Source organism: Prinia subflava, chromosome 35 (assembly GCF_021018805.1).
Source record: "Prinia subflava isolate CZ2003 ecotype Zambia chromosome 35, Cam_Psub_1.2, whole genome shotgun sequence".
Taxonomy (NCBI): Eukaryota; Metazoa; Chordata; class Aves; order Passeriformes; family Cisticolidae; genus Prinia; species Prinia subflava.
In genome coordinates, this window is record NC_086281.1 from 49,641 (window position 1) to 73,898 (window position 24,258).

At 58.2% G+C, this 24,258-nt stretch overlaps 5 protein-coding genes across 9 annotated transcripts; 3 read left to right on the plus strand and 2 right to left on the minus strand.

The window, feature by feature from the left end:
* Positions 1 to 360: 360 nt before the first annotated feature.
* On the plus strand, positions 361 to 6,185 carry LIX1L (limb and CNS expressed 1 like). Of its 2 annotated transcripts, none has more exons than XM_063421245.1 (6): positions 361 to 736; positions 934 to 1,097; positions 2,040 to 2,180; positions 2,770 to 2,865; positions 4,212 to 4,289; positions 4,375 to 6,185. In XM_063421245.1, exons 1-6 carry the CDS (start codon positions 400 to 402, stop codon positions 4,615 to 4,617), a joined length of 1,059 nt encoding a protein of 352 aa, XP_063277315.1. In that variant the 5' UTR covers positions 361 to 399; the 3' UTR covers positions 4,618 to 6,185. The 2 variants fall into 2 exon arrangements, with proteins under 2 accessions (XP_063277315.1, XP_063277316.1); XM_063421246.1 differs by having other exon boundaries at positions 362 to 691.
* A 345-nt stretch (positions 6,186 to 6,530) lies between these two features.
* RBM8A (RNA binding motif protein 8A) lies at positions 6,531 to 9,316 on the plus strand. Its single transcript, XM_063421247.1, has 6 exons — positions 6,531 to 6,632; positions 7,176 to 7,235; positions 7,342 to 7,419; positions 7,973 to 8,109; positions 8,450 to 8,586; positions 8,929 to 9,316. Exons 1-6 carry the CDS (start codon positions 6,566 to 6,568, stop codon positions 8,972 to 8,974), a joined length of 525 nt encoding a protein of 174 aa, XP_063277317.1. The 5' UTR covers positions 6,531 to 6,565; the 3' UTR covers positions 8,975 to 9,316.
* On the minus strand, positions 9,130 to 12,102 carry ANKRD34A (ankyrin repeat domain 34A). Its single transcript, XM_063421244.1, has 2 exons — positions 11,950 to 12,102; positions 9,130 to 11,320 (listed from the first exon to the last, which is right to left on the minus strand). The coding sequence occupies exon 2, from the start codon at positions 11,270 to 11,272 to the stop codon at positions 9,905 to 9,907; it is 1,368 nt and encodes a 455-aa protein (XP_063277314.1). The 5' UTR covers positions 11,273 to 11,320; positions 11,950 to 12,102; the 3' UTR covers positions 9,130 to 9,904.
* Positions 12,103 to 12,696: 594 nt separating this feature from the next.
* On the plus strand, positions 12,697 to 15,123 carry POLR3GL (RNA polymerase III subunit GL). 3 transcript variants are annotated; one of them, XM_063421042.1, is made up of 8 exons: positions 12,697 to 12,771; positions 13,270 to 13,407; positions 13,492 to 13,621; positions 14,120 to 14,188; positions 14,280 to 14,336; positions 14,417 to 14,484; positions 14,567 to 14,680; positions 14,764 to 15,123. In XM_063421042.1, exons 2-8 carry the CDS (start codon positions 13,288 to 13,290, stop codon positions 14,848 to 14,850), a joined length of 645 nt encoding a protein of 214 aa, XP_063277112.1. In that variant the 5' UTR covers positions 12,697 to 12,771; positions 13,270 to 13,287; the 3' UTR covers positions 14,851 to 15,123. The 3 variants fall into 3 exon arrangements, with proteins under 3 accessions (XP_063277112.1, XP_063277113.1, XP_063277111.1); XM_063421043.1 differs by lacking the exon at positions 12,697 to 12,771 and adding an exon at positions 12,781 to 12,909; XM_063421041.1 differs by lacking the exon at positions 12,697 to 12,771 and adding an exon at positions 12,932 to 13,114.
* Positions 15,124 to 17,285: 2,162 nt separating this feature from the next.
* TXNIP (thioredoxin interacting protein) lies at positions 17,286 to 20,596 on the minus strand. Of its 2 annotated transcripts, XM_063421096.1 has the most exons (8): positions 20,166 to 20,596; positions 19,478 to 19,550; positions 19,240 to 19,387; positions 18,854 to 18,956; positions 18,514 to 18,770; positions 18,276 to 18,432; positions 17,998 to 18,146; positions 17,286 to 17,910 (listed from the first exon to the last, which is right to left on the minus strand). In XM_063421096.1, exons 1-8 carry the CDS (start codon positions 20,413 to 20,415, stop codon positions 17,875 to 17,877), a joined length of 1,173 nt encoding a protein of 390 aa, XP_063277166.1. In that variant the 5' UTR covers positions 20,416 to 20,596; the 3' UTR covers positions 17,286 to 17,874. The 2 variants fall into 2 exon arrangements, with proteins under 2 accessions (XP_063277166.1, XP_063277165.1); XM_063421095.1 differs by having other exon boundaries at positions 17,286 to 18,146.
* Between the last annotated feature and the right edge of the window lie 3,662 nt (positions 20,597 to 24,258).

Consider the following 24,258-nt stretch of genomic DNA (forward strand, 5'->3'; position numbering starts at 1 on the left):
TCTAAATCTGTGTCGAAGAGTTTGATTGGTTCCTTTTGTCATTAATTGCTTCTCTTAATCAATAAGATTGTGGCTGTCATCCCGTAGCGCCGTCTCCGCTGTTTTGTGCTTCTGCATTTTGATTCGTTTGTTCCCCTGTCAATGTAACAAACCGCGCACCGCGATTGGACAAGGGCTCCCTGATCCCCGCCCCCTGACCGCCCCACGGCCACACACCGCTATTTATGTTACTGGGTGAGTGCGCCGCGCCCTATCCCCGCCCCGCAAACCGCGCACGGCGTTATGATTGGCTTGCTGGTGCCTTCCCCGCCTCCCCCACCCCGATCCGGCGCTTCTATTGGTCTACTGGGCGCGGAGCGGCGCTGATTGACAGCGCGGCGCTGGGGAGGGAGCGCGGCGATGGAGGCGGTGCGGGCACAGCGGCTGCAGCCCGGGGTGGGCGCCGGGCCCCGTGGGGCCCGGCCTGGCCTCACCGGGGCCCCCGCGGGGCTCGCACTGGCACCGGGAACGGGGTCAGGGCTGGGGCCGGGGCTGGGGCTGCCGCCGCCGCCGCCCCCGCTGGGTCTGCAGGGCTCCCCCGCTCCCCCCGGGACGGGGGCCGGGGCGGTGCCCGGGCCGCCTGCGGTGCTGCGGGAGGCGGTGGAGGCCGTGGTGCGGAGCTTCGCCAAACACACTCAGGGCTATGGCCGCGGTGAGCGGGATCGAGGGGGAACCGCGGATGCCGACGGACCGAGGGGTGGGGGGTCGATTTTCCCTTATTCTCTTTTTTGACTTTTGCTTATTTCCATGCCCTACTTCCTTCCTCCCTCACCCCCTTCTCCTTACCCCCTTGCCCCTTTTCCTTCTTTCCGTGCCGCATTTCCACCCTGCCGTGCCAATCTCTGGGGGTTCTTCCCGGCTTTCCTTCCCACTGATCCCGGCCGTGTCCTGCAGTGAACGTGGTGGAGGCGCTGCAGGAGTTCTGGCAGATGAAGCAGTCCCGCGGGGCCGAGCTGCGCAACGGCGCCCTGGTGCTCTATGAGATGGTCCCGGCCGCCAGCCCCCCGTACGTCTGCTATGTCACCCTGCCCGGGGGCAGTTGCTTCGGCAGCTTCCAGGTACGATCCCGACCCCGGGAATGCTGCTCCCGGACCGCAGCGGAATCGTTCCCCAGTTATCTCCTCCTTGCGCGGGCGTTCTCCTGCCGGTTCCAGCCCCTGCATCTGGCCGTAAAGCTCTTTAGTTTCAAGGAAATTTAATTGCAAGTAGACCCTGACTTGTAAATCCCCACCAGATTCCAATCCGTGAAGATTTGTCTGTGGATTGTGCTTTTTTTGTGTCCTTTATTCTCTGTTTTGGTCACTTGCGCCTTAGTGCTGAGGTAGGAGATGGGATATCAGGGAAAACTGTTCAATGGGCTGGATCTGATCTTCTGGCTCCTTCCAGGATTTGATCCTTCCTTTTCCTTCCCAGATTAGGCAAAGGTTTAAACTGGCAGAGGAATATTCCTCTGATAGAGCACAGGGTTTGTCCCAAAACTTCTTCTCCAGATGCCAAAAGACTCTGGAAATCAAATCAGAATGTTGGATCATGGGGTCCTGGAATGGCTTGAGTTGAAGGGGACCTTAAACACCATCCAATTCCAACCCTGTGCTGTGGGCAGGGAACATCTCACTGGAGGAACCCATTCCTTCACCCCTCCTGGGAAAACTCCTGACCCAAATCCCTCACCAAAGAGATTAAAATCCCAACATCCCATCAAATCCTGGCTGTGTTCCAGATTCTTTCCTGCCCTTCCTCTTGGGTGGGCAAACAGATCCAAAGAAAACAATTCCAGCAGCCATAGGTTCATCCCATCCCAAATTCCTTGTCTTTGGGGGGAATTTGGGAACAGTTTGGATTTGAGGTAACAAATTAATTGACAGTGCAGTGGGAGGTTTGAATCTCTTTTGATTCTGGGAGCACGATTTCCTAATTCCACCCCTACCCAATTCCCATTCCTGGTGGTCAGGGGGTGCTGGGATCCTGGGGGTGTCCTGACGGTGGCTGTGTGTCCCCAGTTCTGTCCCACCAAGGCTGAGGCGCGCAGGAGCGCCGCCAAGATCGCGCTGATGAATTCTGTGTTCAATGAGCACCCCTCGCGCCGCATCACCAACGACTTCATCGAGAAGAGTGTCTCCGAGGCCCTGGCGTCCTTCAACGTGAGCATGGGGATGGAAGATCCTGGGAAAAACCTCAAGGAGTGGATTAGAACTCCTTGGTGGGGGAGGGGGTTGATGGAGTAGTAGGATTTTAAGTGTTCCCGTTCTTCTGCTCTTTGTGCTGTGTTCCAGGGTGGGATAATGAGGCTGAGGTGTGGATTTTCCTGGCTGTTCCATGACAGGGTTGTCACATCCACCAGTTTTCCTTAAACTAAAGATTTTCCAGGAATTTTAGTTTCTGTCACTGGGAGCTTTGCATTCTCCCTTTCCTGCTCTGATTATCTCGGAGGGAATTCTTGCCGTGCGGCCCATGGTGCTCTGTCGTCTCTGGGCTGCTGAGAAAGCCTTGGAGTCAACATTGCTCTGGGAGAGCCAGATTTATCCAGATAATGTCCCAGATTTGTCCAGGGAGTGCCAGAGTGGCCCATGCCACACGATCGAGGCTGGATTGCCTGGATAAGAGTGTGACAACTTGGCCTGTGCTGGTATTAGGCTCTCGTGAATTCCACGGGGAATTCTGTGAGTGGGGAGAGTGCAGCAGGAGCAGGTCCTGTGGGAATGGCAGCTCCTGTCTGGAATGTCTCTGCAGGGCAATCGAGAAGAGGCTGATAATCCCAACACTGGGATCGGGGCCTTCCGCTTCATGCTGGAATCCAACAAGGGAAAATCCATGCTGGAGTTCCAGGTACTGTTTCCAGTTTTTGCAGATACTGTTCCTGATCTACCCAAGTCCCTTTCCTGATTTGGTTAAGGGATGTTTGGGTTGATCTGAACCCAGCTGCATTTTAGTCTTTTCTGTGGAAAATTAACTCAAGGTTTCCTTCTGATTCTGATCAGATTCAGAGTACTTCCAGGTGCAGCAAAGTCCTTGGAACTGGGTTTCTCACTGTTACTGTGGTCTTTCCAGGTGGTACCTCCAAGTGTCCTAGTTGCAGTAGTCCAGTTAATTAGTGGGATTCATCCTTTCCCTGAAAACAGGGAAGCAAGAGCTCTTGCAAGGAAAGATGGAAGATATTTCCCCCAAAGACACTTTGATTGTGGAATTGGGAGTCAGTGGTGTCATGACACTCCCCCAAACCACAGGGCTATCCTTGTATCCCATTGGAATGTGGGAATGTGGCTGGGAAGAACACCTGGATAATGCCAAGGGAAGGTTCTGGAACATGGATCAGGATTAGGAGAATAGCTGGGAATGGAGAGTCCTCTGGGCTTTATTCCAGCCTTTATGAAGAAACAGCTGGGAGCAGATCCAGGGAAATCAGGTTTGGAACTCCCTGTCCATTCCAGGATGTTGTTCCAATAATTCCTTGAGATTCCTGAATCCTTTTAATTTCAACTTGGCCTTGGGCAGGGACTGAGAATGATTCTGGAGCACACATCACTGTAGCTGGTTTTTCATTAGAGGAGAAATCTGGCTGTGACTCTGCTCCAGGGTTCAAATCCAGCTTTGGAATGTGGCTGTGTTTGGGATTCTGTACTTTTCCAACCCCTCTGCTGACTGCTTTCCCTGGTATGGGAATGCTCCAGGGTGGCAGACAGGAGGTGTTTATGTTCAGGGCCCTGTTTACAGATGGAGACTCTGGGATGGAGATTCCAAGCTCCATCTGGGTTGGGAAGCCTAACAGGTCCCAGTTTTTATGGAGAATTTGTGTGGTCTGGAGGGAGAAATCACTGGAAAACCTGGAATTGTACGTGGTGCTGCTGATGGTTCAGCTTGAAGAAAAGAATCCCAGAATTCGCAGGACACAAGCAAGCATTGGAGGCTCTGTCTCCATTGTAGTCCAGATTAATCAGGGAATTTTGCCCCAGTGTCCTGGTGCTGGGAGGTGCCTTTGCCTGATGTCCAGGGAAGCTGCCCCATCTCTGGAATTGCTCCAGGCCAAGTTAGAAGGGGCTCAGAGCCACCCAGGCAAGTGTCCAGTGTCCCCCCCGTTCTCCAGGTGATTCACGAAGTCCTGTCTGCCCCACCCCATGATTCCACGATCCTGTTTCTGGATCTGCTCTCACCCTGCCTCCCTCTTGCCACCCCAGGAGCTGATGACGGTTTTCCAGCTGTTGCACTGGAACGGGAGCCTGAAGGCCATGCGGGAGCGCCAGTGCTCGCGCCAGGTGAGTCCAGGGCTGCTCAGGGGCCGCCTCCGTCCCAGTGCTCCTTCCTGTTCCTGAGATTCCCCCTGCACCCCATTCCCACCAGGAGGTCCTGGCTCACTATTCCCACCGTGCTCTGGATGATGACATCCGGAACCAGATGGCCCTGGACTGGGTGAACCGGGAGCAGAGCATTCCGGGCGCCCTTTCCCGGGAGCTGGCAGCCACGGAGCGGGAGCTGGACGAGGCCCGGCTGGCCGGGAAGGAGCTGCGATTCCACAAGGAGAAGAAGGACATCCTGCTGCTGGCAGCTGGCCAGCTGGGCTCACCACACTCCTCCGGGTGCTGAGCCCTGGGATCCGGCCCCGGGATCCTTCCCGGTGCTCCCAAATCCCTTTCCTGAATCCCGGGGAATTCCCTGTCCCATTTGCACATTTGAAGAAATTTTAGGGAAAAAGCTCCTGAATGGATTTTAGCAGTTCCATCCTGATTTTTAGAGCTGCTCCTCAGTCTCCTCATTCTCTAGAGAATTTCTTATTCCCTTGAGAACTCCTTATTCCCTAGGAAACTTTTTATTCCCTGGGAATTCCACATTCCCTACAGATGTTTTTTTCCTGTCCCTTATTATCGGGGTTTAGATCACATGTTTTGTCCTCTCCACACTCCATCGGTACTGGGGCAGGTGGGGTTCCACAGAATCCAGTGCTTCGTCTGGAAAAGCCCATTGGATCCAATGCCTGGCATCCCCTCCCTCCTGTAGCAGAAAGGGATGAATTAAACCTCTGTGATGAGCGCCTTAATTAAATCTGAATGGATGCCAATATCCCAAGGGACTGAAAACTGCAGCTTGGAATTAAATCTGGGATCAGCCTGCAGCATTCCAGTCCCAAACAGGACAGGATCTGCAGCTCCCCCTGGAATTGCCCTTGATGTTTGTAGCCAAACATCGGCATTGGCCTTTTTATGGAAGGTTGGAAAAGTCTTGAAGAGTTAGTGAATGAGTGAGGGATTTGCACTAATCGTTTCTATCCCTTGTATCGGTATCCATATGGAATTTAGACTGTATTTAGCTTTAAAAACCCCTTTTATGACACTGTCCAAACAGCTCCAGGTTCACCCAAGAAAATGTCAGTTTATCCATGGAAATTTCCATCTTACTCCCCTTTTCCCCTGCAAACTGTGAATACAAACTGAATTCCAAGGCAGAATTCCTTTTTCACCCCATCTTAGAGCTTTTCCCACTTCTTATCCCCTTAAACCCTTTAGATTCCACTATATCCACCCTCCTCCTTCCTTCTGCATGACCACAGGATATTCCAGCAATAATCATTGTTTAGGATAAAATTGGAGTAATTCCAATCTGTAGGTATCCCATTTTTATATCTGTAGCTGATTGGGGAGGGGGGGGGTTATATATTTTTTTATAATTGCTACAAACACTCTTAATGTTTGATGTCGCTGGAAGTGGGATTTAAGGGGAATGGGAGGGGGGTGTGAAGTGTCATTTTCCTGAGAGATTGGGAAAATTTGATTTAGGAGCAATGTGGAGTTAATCCCGCAATGTATTCCCCTGATTCCCCTCAGAATGGAATCCCTGAATCTCCTCCCAGCAGTCCTGGTGGCTTCTTTATGCTCCAAGTAAACAAATCCGGGAAGATCTGGGGAGTTCATTTAAAAGAAAAAAAAAAAAAAAAAAAAAAACAAAAAAAAAAAAAACCCGGACATTCCGTTGCTTGTGGGATTGGGGCGCGCCAGTTTAGAGGCTCCGGATCTCCTTGGAAGGTGTAAAATAAACAAATTCAAGTTTTCTCACTGTGGAGAAAGTTGTGCTCCTTGATGAGGCTGTGGAATTACGGAAATCCGGCGGGATAAACGGTGCTGTGGATTTTATACAATAAACCCAGCGATTTTATTAAACTTCGGTGCTCTTGCTCATTTTGTGGGGCCAGTGATGCCCAACAGCCGCTTTGAGCGGCCTCGGTGCGGGGTTGGGAATCCCCGGTAGAACGGGAAGCGTCGGGATTATCCGAGTACGGCGGTGAGACCTTCTCAGCATGGCTGAACGGCGCTTCCCCCGAGAGCCCTCCCCAGCATGGCGGCGCAGGTATTTCCGTTTCGTACCCTCCCCAACATGGCCGTGCCGGTGCTTCTGCCACACGCCCTCCCCAACATGGCCGTGCCGGTGCTTCTGCCACACGCCCTCCCCAATATGGCCGTGCCGGTGCTTCCGCTCCGCACTCTCCTGTTGTGGCGGCCCTTCCGGCACGCTCCCGGCGTGCCCCGGTACTCTGGGCAAGATGGCGGACGTGCTGGATCTTCATGAGGCGGGCGGAGAGGATTTCGCTATGGACGAGGATGGGGACGGTGAGCATGGGGCTGAGGCGGTACCGTCCGGCCCAAAACGGCCCCGCAGACCGATTCGGCCGGGCTCGGGCTCAGCGGAGCCGCCCCCGCCGCCTCTGGCCGCGCCCCCAAACCCCGTCGGCCTCACGGACAGCGCCGGCCCGGGGCGGGGGTTCCTGTAGTTCCGAGCGGGCTCGTGGTCGGCGCTGGGGAGTCATTCCTGGCTCAGAGGGTCATTGCCAGCATGGGAGATGGATCTTGCCTGTCCGTAAGGGGTCATTCCCAGCTGCCGGGATCATTCCCGGCCCGGAGGGACTCTGGGGGTCCTGTCCAGCCCGGAGGAGGCCATTCCCATCAGGGGGAGACTGTCCTGTCTTTCCCGGGGGCGTCCCTGCCTAGCCCAGGTGGGTCTGTCCTGACCCAAGGACATCCTTCCAAGCCCAGGGAGTCACTCCCAGCCCAGGGGGCCCTTCCCAGCCAGGATGAGGGGTCCCTGTCCATCCGGGGAGGCTCCCTGCTCCTGCTGACTCCATGATCCTGGTCCCTCCCTGCAATCCCCACCAGAGAGCATCCACAAGCTGAAGGAGAAGGCCAAGAAGCGGAAGGGCCGTGGCTTCGGCTCAGGTGAGGCCCCAAAACGCCCCCAAAACACTTCCCTGGCTCTCTGGGGGGGATGGGTGACCCTGAAGTTTGGGGGCCCTGTTCTCCTCCCGTTTTCCTTCCTTCCCAGAGGAAGGATCCCGTGCCCGGGTGCGCGAAGATTATGACAGCGTCGAGCAGGATGGGGATGAGCCAGGACCACAGAGATGTGAGAGGGCCTGGGAGGCTCCGTGGGGGCTCTGCAGCCCTGCTGGGACAATCCCTTCCCATCCCTCATTCCCAGGATTTATTTTAGGGCAAACCTCAGCTTCATATCTGCTTCCTAGGGTAGGAAGGGGGGAATTTGGAGGAGATGCTCCTTCCTGAGAACCCCATGGCCTCCAAGTGTCACCCGGGGAGCTTTCCCCATGGAAGAGAGGGGAATTTGGGAGGGACGGGTGTCCTGGGCTCTGGATTTGGGTTCAGCCCTGCTAGGATGAGATTTCCCCAAGATCACCCAGAATTTGTGGACTCTGGGCCTCCATCTCCCTTTCCTAGCTGTGAAAAAGGAGTGATTTTGGGGGACCTTTCCTGGGGACCCACCACGGGAAGGAGGGAAAACTGGGGCCATGCTGGGATGATTCTTCTCCACCTTCCCAGGATCACTTTGGGGTCAACCCCCAAATCTCACCTCTGGGGGCTCCACGTCCCCTCTCCAAGGCAATGGATTTTGGGGGGAAAGCTCCACTCCCAGCTCTGTGACCCCCCCTTTTCCTGCCCAGCCGTGGAGGGCTGGATCCTGTTTGTGACAGGGGTGCACGAGGAGGCCACAGAGGAGGACGTGCACGACCGATTCGCCGAATTTGGGGAGATCAAGAACATCCACCTGAACCTGGACCGGCGCACGGGATACTTGAAGGTGGGGGATACTTGTAAGGACCTCCAGGCTCCATCTCAGCTTGGGGAAGGCTCTGGTCTGGGAGTTTTGGGTGCACTCCAAAACGGAGCCAATTCTGGGGGTCATTGGGGTCTATGTACCTCAAAGCTGAGCTGGAGATTGGGCAGTGAGCTGGATTCCCCCGGTGCCTGGGCTCATTCCCATCCTCATCCTAACCCCAGAGTGAGCTCGGGGTTCCCAGTGTCTGGGCTCATTCCCAAATGTGGGGGGTCAGGGGGTCCATGTACCCCAAACCCGAGCTGGGAGTTCCCCTGGTGTCAGGCTCATTCCCAACCCCATTCCCGATCCAATCTCATCCCAGGGCTACACACTAGTGGAGTATGAGACATACAAGGAGGCACAGGCAGCCATGGAGGGGCTCAACGGGCAGGAGCTCATGGGGCAGCCGGTCAGCGTGGACTGGTGCTTCGTCAGAGGCCCTCCCAAGGGCAAGAGGAGGTGAGTGAATTCCTGGGAATTCCAGGAGCTGGGAATGGGAGGGACCTGTGGGAGCACTGAAACTCTCGGCTGGGGGAAATGGGGGCATTCCATGCACCATTATGGGGGTGGTGGGGTTAAAATAGAGATAAACACCCCAAAATGCCTTTCTGCTGCACTCCTTCCTTCCCTATCCTTCCCCCTATTTTCTGTACCCTTTTCCCACCTTTTCTTCTTTCTTCCCACTTCCTTCCCTTTTCACCCTTCTTTACTTTCCCCATTCCCTCATCCTCTTTTCCCTTATCTCCTGTTCCCTTATCCCCTTTTTCCCTTTTCTTTCCCCATCTCTTCCCTGTTTTCCAGGGGTGGGCGCCGGCGGAGCCGCAGTCCGGACCGGCGCCGCCGATGATGGAGCCAGACTTCCACCCATTTGTGTTCCAAGTCCAGACTGGGGGAAACTGGGAAAGCTGGGGTTTGTACACAGCCTCAAGGAGCCTAACCAGCTCCATCCCTGGGGAAATTTGGGTTTTATGGAATTTTATTGTTTTCAAAGGACAAATGTAAGGGAAGCAGCAGTTTCTGAGGGTTGGGGGCGGTTTCCTTCAGGTTTGGGGGGGGTCCTTCCCAGCCCCATATCCCAGTACATCCCAGGAGTTTCTTCCATGCCCCAAGCAAATGGTCCCTAAATCTGCAGTGGTATTTATCCACCGGGAATTCCATGTTTTCTGTTAAATAACAAGATTTTGTCTAAGTTTGTCTTCTTGTTCTTTATCCTTCATTAATGCTCCCCAGCCCCTCCCATGCCCTTTTCCCTATAATCCCTCCCCATCCAGGCTGCTGGATCCCCAAGGATCCTGGGGATCCCTCCCAGCCTAGCAGTAGAACAACTCAGGTCTTGGAAAACCACTTTTTTTTTTCCTTAAAACCGGCATTGGGAAGCAATGGCTGTGCAGCTGGTGGGGACCCAGTGGGGTCCCTGTGCCCAGATGTGCTGGTGTCTGGCTGTGCCAGCATCCAGCTGTGCCCTGGGCTGTTCCCTGTGTCCCCAAGCTCACAGATGTGCCCCCCCACCCCCCCTACTCAGAGCCACTGAGCTACCCTGGGGATCCCCAGTGATGGGTCTGGGGGAAAAAGCTTCTGGGAGGATGAGGCAGGAGGAGGATACTGGGGAAGCCTGGGGGTCAGGAATGCACCCACCAGCTCCCTGAATTCGGGGTTGTGCAGAGTTTGTGCCAACAGAGGGATGGAACAGTTGACCTTCAGCATGGTTCAGAGCAAACAGTGCCACAGCCCAGGGTGAGGCCTGGGCTTGGGGGGGTTGCCATATCACGGGGGGGGCCTAAGAGCCAGGCTCATGCCCCAGCCCCCCACAGAAGGCCCCGAGATGCCGCAGGGCCTCTGGCTGCATGGAATGCCGGCGGAGCAGTGCTCGGGGGGGCAGTGGGGGGAGCAGCCCAGCCCTGCCCGGCCCGGGGGGCTCCAGGGGAAGTGTTCCAGAGCCACGGCGCTCCAGCAGCCCAGCCGGCTGCCGTAGCGCCATGGGGATGGCTGGCTCAGGATTGGGGGGGTCCCGGCGCAGGGGTTTGCCCCGCGGAGGATCAGGGGCTGGGGCCCAACGTCCCGGGGTGGGGACAGGGGGCACCCGTTCTGCCCAGGAGGCTCCTGGCAGCCCCGAGACCTCGCGTCCCTCCACACTGTGCCGGCGCGGGCGCAGCTGCAGCCCCTCCAGCCCCCCTGCAAGCCGCTCCAGGGCGGCCGACATCCCTTCCAGGGGTGCCCGTGGGCCCTCAGGGGAACCCCACGAACTTTCTGAGGGGCCCTGTGTTCCCTCCAAGGGTCTCCGTGTCCCTTCCAGGGGTCCCCGTATCTCAACTAAGGCCCTCCGTGCTCCCTCCGGGGGTCCCTGTGTCCCCTCCAGGCTTCCCTGTGTCTCCTCCGAATGCCCCCGCGTCCCCTCCACCCCCGGCACCACCAGCCCCCAAGGCTCTGAGTTGAGCCTCTTTAGCTGCCTCTTGGGCCCGGCCCGGGCCGGTTCTGGAGCGGTGCTTGGAGCCGCGGGCGGAAAGCGGAACACGTCGCGCTCCTCGTCCCTCGCGGTAGCACCGGGCGACGCCGCCGCCCGCACCTGCACCTGGGAGGGGGACGCGCAGAGCGCAGGCGACGGGGGCGAGTTCAGGTACTGCCGGGTGGTCTTGGTTCCGCGGGGCGACGTGGCCGAAGTGATGATGATGACGTCGCGCCCGCGCTCCCGACACGCATCCAGCAGCACCTGCAGCGTCTCCCGGTCCCCGCGCTCCAAGGCGTAAAGCAGCGCGGAGCCGCCCGCGTAATCCCGGGCGCTGGGGTCAGCGCCGTGGGCCAGCAGGACGGCGGCCACAGCGGGGCCGGCGCGCTCGACGCAGGCGTGCATGAGTGCTGTCTTCCCAGATTTGTCAGGAATGTTGGGATCGGCACCGTTCTCCAGAAGGTACTGGACCATCCGCGGCTGCTCAGGCGGATCGGCGTAGCCAGCGCGGCACGCTGCCATCAGCGGCGTCGTGCCCGCGGCGTTGCCTTCGTTGATGTAGGCTCCTCCCTCCAGCAGCAGCCGGGTCAGGCGGAATTTCCCTTGGGACACGGCGCGCAGCAGCGCCGAACCCTCCGCCGGGATCATGGGGAGCCCCGATGGCACCGCGGCGCTGGGGGGGCGGCGGGCAGGGCTGGGCATGGCCAGGTTCACAGGACGGAGTGCAGGGACAGGGGTGGCACTCGCTCACTGCACAGGGATAGGACGCGGGGTGAGACCCCCAAGTCCACCGAATGGGCACAGGGTCAGACTCCCCCCGGGATTCCCAGGATGGGCACAGGGTGAGACCCTGGAGTCCCCCAGGATGGGGTATCCCCCCTCCCTGCCTCAGTTTCCCCAGCAAGGGAGGGTTCCCGTGAGGCCAAGCCCCCCAGCCTGTCTCTCACCCACGTCCCCCCTGCCTGCACCCACAAAAACCGTGCCGGCATTTCCTCTCACATTCCTCAAATCCTTTCCTACACCCCTTCCTCATCCTCCTCCCTCTCCTCCCTTTGCCCCACCTGCTTCCCCTGCCCACAACCCTATTCCTACCTGTACTCCTATACCCTGCCCGTACCCTCATCCCTGCCAGTACCCTGATCCCAGTACACACCCCATCCCTCCCCCCACGGTTCCCATGGCGACAGCCGCTCATCCCGCTCCGACCAGCCGGGAAAATGGGGGAGAATCCACCCCCTTTTCCAGTCCCTTCAGTCCCCTCAGTGAGAGACCCCCGAGCCCGGGCCTGGGGGCTGTCCCATCACCCCCCCCCCTCCCCCCGCAGTGAGGACACCCCACGGCGAGGACCCCCATCCAGTCCCTCCCCATCCCCATTTTACCGTGGAAACCGGAGCGTGGGGTCCCTCCGCTCCGGGTCCCGCTTCCCTCGGCCCCAGGGATGGGGGTGTCGGGGACAGCGGCCCGTGGCCGCCATCCCGGCCTGCCGCCGGTGAGGCGAGGGGGCGGGAGGTGATGTGGAGGGTCCCCCCCCTCCCGCAGCACTATTTTTGGCAGCTGCCGGCGCGGGGGGGGCTGAAGCAGGATGAATCACCCACGGCGCATCCAGCGCCTGGCCCTGCGTGGGAGTGAGGAGGGGGAACCAGAGGCTCGGGGGCACAGGAGGCTGTAGGAGGCCCGTGGGGCAGCGGGACTAGGGGTCACAGTCCAGCAGGAGTGGGGGTCACGGAGCAGCGGGGCTGGGGGTCGCTGAGCAGGGGGCTGAAGGCCCTGGAGCATCGGACATCGGAGGAGGCCAGGATGCAGAGGGCCCGGGGGTTTCAAAACAGTAGGGCTGGGAGCCGTGGGGCAGCGGGACTGGGGGGCGCAGCACAGCGGGGCTGGGGGCCACGGTGATCCTACAGAGGGGGGCCGAGCTACCCCAGGGCAGAGGGGCTGGGGGCGTCCGGGCGTGGGGGGCCGAGGATCCCCCTTTTTTGATCCCCCTTTTCTTATCTCTTTCCATCCCCCTTTTCCCACCCCGCGCCCCCCCCGCCCCGTCCATCCATTGATCCCTCTCTCGGCCCCGCCCCTCGCCCTGACCCGCCAATCAGAGCGGGGCTCATGCCCAAGCACCGCCCCTCAGTGCGGGGCGGGGCCGCGTACACGCGCGGAGCGACTGCGCGTGCGCGGGAGCGGCGCGGGGATCGCCACCGGGACCGGGCGTACGAGGGCCACCGGGAGGGCCACCGGGAGGGCCACCGGGAGGGCCACCGGGAGGAGCCGGGAACGGGGATGGGGATGGGCACCGAGACGGGGGCCACCCGGGGGCCGTCGGGACTGGGTGGTGCGACAGAGACGCGGTACAGGAATGGGGTGTACGGGGCCCAGGGGGACACACCGGGGCTGGGATCAGGACCGGGACCGGTTTTCGGGAGGGGAAAGAGCCGACACCGAAGAGCACCGGAACAGAGAACGGGGTGGAACCGGGACTGTGAGGGAACGCCGGAACCAGAAGCCGGGATGGGAGATAATCAGGCCCGAGGGGACAGCCGGGACCGGGATCGAGTGAGAGAGGCACCGTGACGGGACCGAGGGAGGAACCGGGTTGGGGAGCGGGACGGCAGGGAGGAGAGAAAAGATGGGGACAGGACTTGGGGCATCACCGGAGCTGGGCAGGGGAGAGCTGGATGGAGGTGTCACCGTGACCGCCTTGTCTGCAGCGGCCCCCAGAGCTCGGCATGGCGGGCCGGGGCCGCGGCCGGGGCCGGGGGCAGATGACCTTCAACGTGGAGGCCGTGGGCATCGGTAAGGGGGACGCGCTGCCCCCGCCCACGCTGCAGCCCTCGCCCCTCTTCCCGGTGAGTCCTCTGGGTGTTCGGGGGCCCGGAGGCCTCTCGGGGGCTGAGCACTGACGGTTCATCGCATCCGTGCCCCTGAGCCAGGCCCTGGAGCGCCGCGCCGCGCCCCTGCCCGGAGGCGAGGAGGGCGAGTACATGCTGGCCCTGAAGCAGGAGCTGCGCAGGGCCATGAGGGGGCTCCCCTACTTCGTCAAACCGGGGGCACCCCGCAGAGGTAGGGGGGGTGAGATCGTGACCCTCGTGTGTGCCCCTACGAGGAGGAGGGGTGGGAATGGGTTTGAAAGGGAGCCTGTCCCAGTCCCCATTGTCCCCTCCACCCTACTGCTTCACGGCCTTTCCAGCACGGTCACCCCCACAGCCCTCTCACCAGGCTGGGACACCCCAGCTCTCCCATTTTCTTCCTTCTCCCCCCATTTTATTCCTCCCAGCTGCACCACCTTGTGAGGAGGGGGGACCAGGGGCTGGGGGCCACAGGAGGCTGTAGGAGAGCAGCAGGACTGGGTGTCACAGTCCAGCAGGACTGAGGACCATGGAGCAGCGGGGCTGGGGTCGCTAAGCAGGGAGCTCAGGGCCCTGGACATCAGGGAACCTTGTGGTACAGCTGCGGGGAATGAAACCATCCCTATGTGGGTCCCACAGGTGTCCCCTGGGGTGAGTGTCCCCCAGGTCCCCCCAGAGCGTTCCCCCACATTCCCTCCTGCCTCCCCCACAGACATTGAGCGCTACTCGGACAAGTACCAGCTCTCCAGCCCTGTGGACAGTGCCATCGACTGGAACCCAGGTGGGGGGCACACAGGAGAGGCCCTGGGGGCACAGGGGGATGTGGGGGTGACTGGGGGGCTGACCAACCTCCCACTTTGCCCCTCCCCCAGACTGGAGGCGGCTCCCACGGGAGCTGAAGATCCGTGTACGGAGGCTGCGGAAGAGCAGTGAGTGACTCCTTCCTGCACCCAGCCCATGTGTCCCTTCTGTTCCCCTGGGGCCTGATAGTCCCCTGTGCCCACCCCAGGGACCACTGCCATCGTCCCCAAGCAGTACGTGGCACTGGACAAGGAGGAGACGATTAAGAAGCTGGAGGTAGTGAGGTGAAGGTGGGGGTGTGCCCGTTGGCTGGATTTTGGTGTGTCTTTCCCTGGTGACGCTCCCCTGACTCACCCAGAGCCTGGAGAAGAAGGAGGAGGAGGTGACATCAGAGGAGGAAGAGGATAAGGAGGAGGAAGAAGAGGGAAAGGAGGAGGAGGAGGAGGAATACGATGAGGAGGAGCACGAAGAGGTGGAAAGAGGAGAACCCTGGGCAGGTTGGTGGGGTGGAGACATCCCCAGGTGCCACTGTGTTTCCACCGTTTCCCCCCACAGGAGACTGACTATGTCCTGTCGTACTTTGACAACGGGGAGAGCTTTGGCCCTGACAGCGATGATAACGGCGACGAGGCAGTGTACTGATCCCGCTGGGGTACGGACCTTGGGGTTCCCCATCCCCGGCCTTGGGGCAGCGTGATCTGGGATCTGTGGCCCGCCCGTCATCCTCCGTGCCACCGCCAGGTGGCGCCGGTGCTCCGGGGCGTGGGGCGCTCCAGGGAGGGACAGGGGGGGTCGGATCCTGATTTTTGGGGTGGGTTTGGTGTGATGGGGGGTCTCTCTGACAACCCCCCCACACCTTTTACAGCATCTTTTTAACTTCTGTGCTTTTTTAAAACAAAATTTTGCGAGGATTGAAGTGGATTTGTGTATTTCTGGCTCAACTCTGGGTTGCTTTTTGCATGGGAGGGTTGGATAAGCAGGTTACCAGGGTCAAAGAGGGGCTATAAAGAGGGAAAGGGATTTTGGGCGATGAAAGGTGGTTTTTTGAGGTGGAAAATGTGTTTCTTTGAAGAAGGAAAAGGCGGTGTTTTGGGAGGAAAGATTTTATGGAAAGGGGAACGTGGGGGTTTGGGGTGGAAAAAGTGGTTTTCAGGAGATAAAGGTTTTTTGAGGGAGAAGGGTATTTTTTTGGAAAAGGTATTTTTGGCTGGGAAGATGGAATTTTTGGCAGTTAAGGTATAGTTTTGGGCAGTGAAATGTACCTTCTTGTGGGTCAAGATGTCTTTTTGGGGAAAAGACATAATTTTGGGGAGGAAAAGGTATGTTTTGGTGGAAGGTGCATTTTGGAGGGAACAAAGTTTGGTTTATTGTGGGGGAGGGTTTTTTTGGAGGGGCAAGGTGTATTTTTTTAATAACACGGATTTTAGTGGATAACGTGGATTTTGGGAGAGGGAAAGGTAACTTTTTTCAGGGATGAGTTTTTAGAGTGAGGAAAAGTGGGTTTGGGGGGGAAGTTTTTCCAGGGGAGACGCATTTTTTTGGTGGGGAGAGGTGGCTCTTTTGGCGGGGGGAGCATTTTTGTGGGGATAAGGATGTTTGGTGGGGGGAGGTGTTTTGGGGAAGGGCAGTGTGGTTTTTTTAGGAGGAAGGAGTTTTTCTCTCAGAGGGGGGTGTGTCTGTGCCGCAGGCTGAGGGGGTGGCTGCTCACATGAGTGTCACATGCTGGCCCCGCTCTCCCCCACCCAGCTGATTCCTGTTTGAGGCTGTAGACTTCCAACTGCTCCCATGCCATCCCCATTTTAATCCCTGTTTCCCTCGTTCTCCCCTCTTTCCAGGCATCTGTGGGAACCATGGGACTCCCATCTGTAGCCCCCAGTGCTTCCAGGGGGTGGGCTCTGCCTCCCCCAGCCTGGGGAAGGATTTGAGACTGGGTGAGGTGCCCAAATCCCTTGGGTTCATATCACCCCCGTCAGCCACGTGCCTCAGTTTTCCCAGTACTGTGGGGCCTGTCTCACCTCCGTGGGTCCCCTGGTGCTTCCATCGTGTTCCCATCCCATATTCCCATCCCATTCTGACCCTGGAGACTCTGACTGCTCCTCTGCCAGTGTTCCCAGTTTAGCATAGGCCCTTTGGCCCTGCTGGAATTCATCAGGAAGCTCCAGAGCCAGCACAGATCGGGAGAGCCAGGAAGCTGCTCTGGAGGGGGTCCCCAAACCATAGCAGGGGTCCCCAAAAACCAGGGAGTGTCAGGCTGAAGTCCCAGATCTGTGTGGATCCTCCTCCAGAGCTGCCCTGGCACAAAGGCCAGGCGGAGGAATGGTGGGGACGTTTACGGCCTTAATAGTTTTAATTAGAGCTGTAAAAGTGGGGAGTGAGGCAGGGTGAGTGCAGGGTTCAGCCCCCACGGGCCGGGGGGTACTTGGAGGTGGTGCTGGCTCCTCCAGCACCTTTTCCAGGGGGGAAAATCAACTATTTCAGGGGGGTGTTCCTGTAGGGTCTGCCTAACTTTTCGGGGGTGCCTGGCCTGCCTGTGCCTTCCTGCAGCTCTCGGCCCAGCCCATCCCTGGCCCAAAGCAGGGTGACCCTTCGCCTCCTTGGGCAGGAGCCAGAGCGGCTCCAGCTCCAGAGGAAAACTGAGCCACGGACTGGGATAAGGCTGGGGGGACAGTGAGGGAGGCACGGCAGGTTTGGGGGGGCTCCAAGTGGGAGAGAGGGCAAGAAGCAGAGCCAAGGTCATGGCCCTGTTCTTCCACACCAGCACCTTTCACCCACATCCCAAAAATTAGCCAGAGGGGCTCCTACAGCAGTGCCAAAAAAAGGCAAGAAGAGCAGGAATACTCCCCTGCCTGCCTCAGTTATGCTGCTCTGTACCCCCCGCCCCCCCCCCCACCCTGTTTCAATCGCTCTGTGCCACAGTTTCTCCTCCTTGGGCCACTTTTCTGCTCAGCTTTTGGCATTTTCCCCTGGAAAAAACAGGAGACCTCCCACAGGGCTGCTCCCAGAAAAAACAGATTTGAATCCCCACTCCCCAGGGGTTTCTGCCATCCTCCCACCCCCAAGAGACATGAGACAGAGGCACCATTTCATTCATTTATTACAAATTTTGCCCCCCAGGGGCCACAAAAAGGTACAAAATTTGCATTTTTGTGCTTTTCCCCACCCCCCCAAGACTATGTACAAAACCGAAGAGTACAAAACGGGCTGGTCGTGGTAACGGGTTTGTGTCAGGACAGGAGGGATTCATGATGTCACAGTGTTCCCCTCCTCCCTTGGCAGGAGTGCAGGTCAGCCAGAGCAGCACCCAGAGTCACAGAATTAGAATGGAATTAGTTAAAACCAGGACTTCCTTGCCTGTCACCACATGTCACGACAGGGCAAGGACAGGCAGTGTGTCCCGACAGCCACAACAGCCAAGGTTTTCCAGCTATTTTCCAGCTGGATCCACCTTGTCCCCCCCCAGTCCTTGAGGGTTCTCTGCCGGCTCAGAGCGCCGGGGTTTTCCGCAGGGTTCAGGTGCCTGGGATGGCCCTGGAATGGCTGTTCCTCGGGAATGCAGCAGCTCCTCAGGAGCATTTCCCCTCCAGGAGTGTGGGCCCAGATGTGCTGCAGACGGGTGGCACATGGAGCCAAGTCCAGAGCAGTGGCAGTGACCGCGGGGCGTGGTGCTCACTGGACATTGTTGTTGGCAATGCAGGGATCCACCTGGGCCACGGGGCAGGCAGCGGGTGAGGGATCCGGGCAGGCGGTCCCGGATCCGCCCGGCCCATCCCGTGCTGGTGCCACGCTCACCTCCGTGTAGGTGGGGGGTGGCATGAACTTGAACTCTGGTGCGTACATAAAGATGGGGCTGTCGAATCCATCGGGATCGTCCAGGAGTGGCGTGGTGGGGCTTTCCAGCCGGTGATCCTCAGGAACAATGTCCAAGTAGCACGGGGGGGCTGTGGGGACGCAGGAAAGGACTCGTGAGCTCACCTGTGTGTGGCTCCCAAGCCACTGAGGGGCTCCCCACACTGTGGGAGAGTTCCCACCACTCAGGGATCCCACCCTGTGGATCCCACTCCACTCACCCTCTGGAGCATCTGGGAGGTTCAGGTCCACCCAGCTCATCTCAGAACTCGTCTGGCTGGCCATGCTGGAGCTGCGGCTCCCGATGCCCGAGCGACTCCCAATGACCAGCGGCAGCTCCAGGATGATCTTCTTGGAGCCTGGGACGCTGACGTAGATCTGCAGGAGAGTAGATTTAGGGGTGTTCGGGACAGGATGATCCCCAGGATGAAAGGGAAGATGAGGGGATCCCCCACTCACCTGCAGGAAATACTCCACACGCAGAATGTTGCAGCCTAGGATTGAGGGTTTGAGCTTTCGCACACGGATGGTTTTGCCACGCCAGGATTCCGAGGTGCCAGAGATGATGTGATTGCCACGAACGCAGGAGAGTTTCTGCGAGAAGACCTTGGTCTGGCCATTAGCCAGGTACGTGTGCTTGGCCACGATGGCTGCCTTGGGCACCACGATGCGCGAGCAGGTGTTCTCGAAGTCCGCATTGATGCAGATCTCGTCGCCTGCCAAGGGAAGGACCCAGGTGTTAGGGATGGTGGAGGTTCCCTTACTGGCTCCCCTGCCCCCAGTTTCCAGAAATCCTCACCTTCACAGAAGCCCTTCCTGTCAATCTGCGCGCTGACGGACACGCGTCCGTCTGGGATGAACATACACGACACTTTCTTCTCTTTCTTGGCTGCAACTGGAGACTGCAGAGAGAGGGAACCATCACACGCTGGCCCCATCCTGTCCTTCCCACCCTCCACCCTTCCCTTCCTCCCTTCCTTCCCTTTCTGCAACCAACCCTCAAGCTCCCTTGGAGTACAGAACATGCCCCACCCAGTGTCAGTTTCTGGAATTATCCAGAACTCCTTAATCCCACCCTTAATCCTACTCAGCCCAGATCTGATTAAAGACACCTCAATACCACTAGATTGGGCTGACCCTCCCCAAGGGCGTTCCTCCCAAGCCTTTGGAGCACCCGGGCCTCACCAGCAATTCCGGAGTGTTCACATCCACAGGATCCATCACCTCGAAGCGTTTTTTGACATGCTGTGTGGGGCAGGCCGGACGCTCCAGAGATGCCTTCACCCAGTAATCCACGGAGCCATACTTCCCCTTGAACGTGGTGCCCACCGGCCTACAGACAAGCAGAGAGTCACTCTAGAGCCCAAACATGGATTTTCCAATTTAATTCCATCCCCAGTGGCAGGCGCTGCCTCATACTCACCCCTGGGGCAGCTCGAAGCCAAACTTGTACTCATACTTGTTCCCAGGTCTCAGGATGACGGAGCCGTCCTCATCTGGAGGACAGAAGGGGAGGGAAACATCAGATGGAGCTCCAGGGTGATGCTCAGTTCTAAGGGCATTGGGTAACACCTGTCCACACCCCAGGAACCCCGTGTTCTCTCCAAGCTGCTGCCTTCACCTCACCAACACCCCAAGCCTCCAGGGCAGAACACAGTGTCTCACTGGCTCCACCCCACCTCCAGCTCCCCCTTATCTCCCGGCTCCAGCCCCAGTGTGTGATCCCGTGCCCCTCCCTGACTGTGCCACCAGTGTTACCAACCCTTGTGGAGCCAAAACACACCACAAGAGCTCCCCAGGCTCTGATTTTGTCCTTTAGCTCCCAAACTTTGACGTGACTTGGCCAAACCTCCTAATGTTCGTAAGTTTTCCCAGATTCGGTAATTTTTCCAGACTCCAGACACAGCATCAACTCTGTCTTGGTGATCAAGGAGCTCCACTGGGACCTACAGCACCCCTGTGGCCAATCCCACGAGTGACCCCGTCTCTTTGTCCCCTCCCAAACCCTCTGCCGTCATCCAGCCCCACCATAACCTCCATGTGGCCAAGCCCTGGGTCAGAGTTGGGTTGGGGTTATTAACCCTTGCCCCCCTCCAGCCCCGTGCCCTCACCCGTGGGCTGCTCCTCAAGTGCCAGCACGTCCTCGAAGCGCAGGTATTCCATCTCCTGCCGGCACTGCGCCGGGCCCTTGGCCCAGGTCACCCTGGCCACGCCGCATGCCAACACCTTGACGGCACTGACACGGGTCACCTCGGCCACTTCCACCAGCACACGCCCAGCCACCTTGTCCCCGCTGCAATAGATCTTGTCGGGCTCGCTGAAGGCCACCACGAAGCTCTTCACCTTCTTGAACATCACCATGGCTGGGGCAGCGAGGGGACGCACAAAACAACGGCCGAGGGGCTTTATCACCGTGGAGCAACAAAAGCCGCCCGGCCAGGCAAGTCCGGGGCAGAAAAGCGACCGAACGCTTTCTTTTGAGCCACAGAGAAGCCTCCACACCTCGCTCTTCTCCGGAACCTCAGCGCTCTGCGGGTGCCGCTGCCGCCGCTGACCTTTTATAGCCTCGGGAACCCCGCCCACCCCCGCCTGCGCCTGTTGCTGCCGGGGCTGCCACGCCGAGGGCGCGTGGCCAGGCGTGCTGCTCGCGTGATCAGCGCGCCCATTGGCCGCCGCCGCCTTGTTTACAGCAGCAGCGACCAATCAGAGCGGCGGCCGCGGAGCGTGGACAGCGTGTGAAGGAAAGCCGCGCGTGTTCGCTGGGGCGGGCAGGACGGGGGCGGAGTGACAGCGAGCAGAGCCAATGGGAAGCGAGAAGGGGAGGCGGCTGTGGCCAATGGCGAGCGTGGAACACGATGTCATGTTCCTAGGCTCGGGGGGAGCGGGGGTGCTGCTCCCGGTTTGGGACAGGCCGTGTTGTACTGGGCAAACTGGGAGCGGCCAGGCCGGGCCCTGAGGGGGGGGTGTGGGGGCTTCATCCCCTTCATCAGACTCCTTCCCCCCCGGCCCCATGGCACCCTGGGGGCGCGTCCACTGTACAGCCCGGGGCTCCCCCGTGAACCCTCCCCTGTTAACTGGAGTAAACAAGGGCGGATTTGGGGTACGGGATAGAGGATGACTGAGAGAACTCTGGGGAGGATTTTCCCTTCTCTGTTTTTTCTGCAACCCCCCATCCCCTGGAGTCCCTTCAAATGGTTTGGAGGGGTTTCCTCAACCCTCTTGGTGGTATTCTCACACCCCCACCCCCCCGCCCTTTCCCCATTATTTGGGGCAAATAAGGGTGAGTTTGGGGGTTCCCTCCCTCCTTCTGGTGTGTTTCTGGGAGTTTCCACCACCTCTATTGCTTTTGGAGACTCTTCCCATTCCTTCTTCCCCAAAATATCCCCCCCAAACATTGATCCAAGGTGCAGCAAACACCTGCATCCATTCCAGAAACAATGGCCCTGTCTTCCAGCTGGGATCTGGGGAGTAGGACACCCCTACAACCTCTCCCGGAGACTTTGGCTTCCAAGAAACCCTCAGGTTTCATTCGCTGGATCAGCATTATTCCAGAACAGGAAATGGCTTCTTCCCCCTTTTTCTCCAGCCCTTCATGCTTTCCCAGCTCAGGAAAATGCTGGGAGCAGAGGAAACAGGAGAACAATGTTCATGGAGCGGCCCAGCACAGGAGCAAAGGAAATGGGGGGGGGGGGGGCTCCCCAGCCTGACGAGGAACAGGGAGGTGTTTTTGTTGGGAGCTGTCCTTTAGAGGTTGTTTGTCCGAGTGTTCTTGGCACTTTTCCTGCCCTTCCATTGCCTCCTTCCCCCAGAGTTAATTCACACCTGATCGTATAAACCGATAAAGCAGTGGATAAACTGCGGGGCATAAACTGTTCTCCTGCCAAACCGCAGGACAGAATTCCTCCTTGAGAGGGAATTATTCTGTGGTTTGGTCCAGAATGGAGGAATTGCACCTTTTTTCCTCTGGTCCCCATTGTCTCCCACTAGGAAAAAGGTGATGGGTTAATGGAGAATTAGAGATTTGCTCTAATTTGGCAAAAGGCTTTTTCCAGCCTTCCCTGCAATGGGATATTTGACTCCTCAGATCTGTGCTGGCATTCCTGCCTGAGTCCTGTTTACGCTCTCCCTCTCCAGTTCCCATCGGTGTGCAACTTTCCAAGGCAACCCTTCCCAGCCTGGGGCTGCTTAGACACATTCCAGCAAAGCCAAAGGGCCTTGGAGCCCACGCCAAGGAACTTGTCAAGGATGTGATCCAAGGCATGCTCCACATCCCAAATCCGCCCTGAATTCCTCCAGACTTGTCAATCAGTGCTGCCCTTTCCCCCCCTGCCCTCCATCCGATGGCAATCCCCCCCCGCCCCACCCCGACTCTCTGCTGCCGAAATTCCCTCGGGGATCAGAGTTGCTCCAGGAACTGTTCTCACACCAGCAGCACCCCTGGGTGGATCTGGGGAACACTGTGGGATTTTCACTTGTGAAAAGCAAACTTTCCCAATGTCAAATCTCCTTCAAAACCAAGAAAATCAGGAGAGAAATCACCAGGAGTTCTGGGCAGGGATGACCTCCTGCTCCCACTAAACTGTTATTCAAGGCGTTCATCCCCCTCCAGGCTGCTTTCCCAGGGGATCCCCCACCCTCGTTTCCTCTGCTGAAGGTAGCTGGATGGGGACAGTGGCAGGATGAATTGCTTTTCTCAGAGCTCCTAGCCAGGGGAAAGAGATGGCCAGGACAGTGTGACTAACAGCCTGGGAATAACCCACTTCCAGAGCCACAGAGCAAGAAAATGGGCCCCGAGGTGACTCACTGGGCACGGGGTGGGTCCCAGGGAAGGAACAGGCATGGCACAGACTTGTTTGCCCCATCACAGCTCCTGCTGCTGATAAGATCCGTGTTTTTCTGCGCCAGGTTATCGGGACTGGTTGCCAGGAGAAGCCATGCTGCTTCTGTGGCAGCCTGGCCTTTGTCCTTGCTATCAGACAAGCAGTATCTAGCTGGGATGGCTGGGAAGCTGGAGGGTGCCCGCAGCTTCTCCGGGCTGTTTGCTCCATGTTTCTCACCTTATATGGTTTCTTCCAGCATTTTCCAGGCTGGGAGGGGGGAGAGAGGGCTGGGGAGGGATCCACAATGGCTGGAGCACGGGGACAGAGTGTCCCGGGTGTGCGGTTGGGAGCTGGGCTGGAAAAGGCATTTCCTCTGGTTGTTTGTGTACAGAGAACACTGGGAATAGAGCCCAGCTGGAAAACAAGGGACTATGGGACTAGGGTGGCTCCTGGAAAGCAGCTGTTTGTCCCAACCCAGGGATTTTTGGGAGTGGAGGCTCCAGAGTGGGGCCAAGTCAGTTCCTAAATCCCAGCAGTGGTTCAGGGGTTGAAAGGAAGGTCTCTAGTGCTTGGCTGGAGGCAGAGAATGCTCAGCTATGCAGGATCACCAGGTACAGAGGTTTGACACTCCTCAGAAATCTTCTAGGAACGGCTTGGAAAGCTCCCAGGGCAGATTCCCATAGGGGATTCCCAAAAATTCCCCTTTTTTGCTGTTTCGTTCCCAGCAGAGGCTTTTGACCCCCATGTTGAGATTCTTCAAGGACAGGGATCAGGATCCCCTTTTCCCCTTCCCTGAGTGGGGACAAGTCTTCCCAGGGCTTGCACAGGAGGATTTCCCCCTGAAGTCCCACTTTTCCAGCTCCCACTGCAGACTGGGATGTGGAAGTCCTCCTGCCTAGCCGTTTTTCATCCAGGTGGGATTTCTTCCTCTGTTTTCTGCCCAGAGGGTGTTTTTGGAGCATAGAAGGGGAGCTAAGGTTCCAGAAGAACTCAGCCATCCATAAACAAGGAGGAATTCAGATCTTGGTTCTGGAAACTCCCGTGTTTGTCATCTGCTCTTGCAGGAAGAGGCAGTGACATCAGCTCCGCTTCAGCTGGGAGGGAGGAACTTCCCCCAGCTGCTGGCAGAGCCCCTGGAGCCCCTCAGACACCAAAGGAATCTGGATTTTTTCCTCCTTTTCAGCAGCCAAAGCTGCTCCAAGGTGGGGAGCAAGAGCTGAGAGTGTCAAGCTTGAGGAAGAGAAGTGCAACTTGGAGCCATCTGGTCTCTGGAAGGTGTCCCTGCCTTGAGCAAGATTATCTTTAAGGTCTTTTCCAGCCAAAACCAATCTGGAATTCTGTGATTCCTGGTTGATTGGGGTGAGGATGAACATCCTGGCACTCT

Coding starts and splice junctions, on each gene's coding strand:
- LIX1L (XM_063421245.1), top strand. CDS start 400: ATGGAGGCGGTGCGGGCACAGCGGCTGCAGCCCGGGGTGGGCGCCGGG. Junction 1,098..2,039: donor GTTGCTTCGGCAGCTTCCAG/GTACGATCCCGA, acceptor GTGTGTCCCCAG/TTCTGTCCCACCAAGGCTGA. Junction 2,866..4,211: donor AATCCATGCTGGAGTTCCAG/GTACTGTTTCCA, acceptor TTGCCACCCCAG/GAGCTGATGACGGTTTTCCA.
- RBM8A (XM_063421247.1), top strand. CDS start 6,566: ATGGCGGACGTGCTGGATCTTCATGAGGCGGGCGGAGAGGATTTCGCT. Junction 6,633..7,175: donor TATGGACGAGGATGGGGACG/GTGAGCATGGGG, acceptor AATCCCCACCAG/AGAGCATCCACAAGCTGAAG. Junction 7,420..7,972: donor TGAGCCAGGACCACAGAGAT/GTGAGAGGGCCT, acceptor TTTCCTGCCCAG/CCGTGGAGGGCTGGATCCTG.
- ANKRD34A (XM_063421244.1), bottom strand. CDS start 11,272: ATGCCCAGCCCTGCCCGCCGCCCCCCCAGCGCCGCGGTGCCATCGGGG.
- POLR3GL (XM_063421041.1), top strand. CDS start 13,070: ATGGGAGATAATCAGGCCCGAGGGGACAGCCGGGACCGGGATCGA. Junction 14,189..14,279: donor TGCCATCGACTGGAACCCAG/GTGGGGGGCACA, acceptor CCCCTCCCCCAG/ACTGGAGGCGGCTCCCACGG. Junction 14,681..14,763: donor ATGAGGAGGAGCACGAAGAG/GTGGAAAGAGGA, acceptor TTCCCCCCACAG/GAGACTGACTATGTCCTGTC.
- TXNIP (XM_063421095.1), bottom strand. CDS start 20,415: ATGGTGATGTTCAAGAAGGTGAAGAGCTTCGTGGTGGCCTTCAGCGAG. Junction 18,957..19,239: donor TGAACACTCCGGAATTGCTG/GTGAGGCCCGGG, acceptor CTCTCTCTGCAG/TCTCCAGTTGCAGCCAAGAA. Junction 18,433..18,513: donor GTGTGGAGTATTTCCTGCAG/GTGAGTGGGGGA, acceptor ACTCTCCTGCAG/ATCTACGTCAGCGTCCCAGG.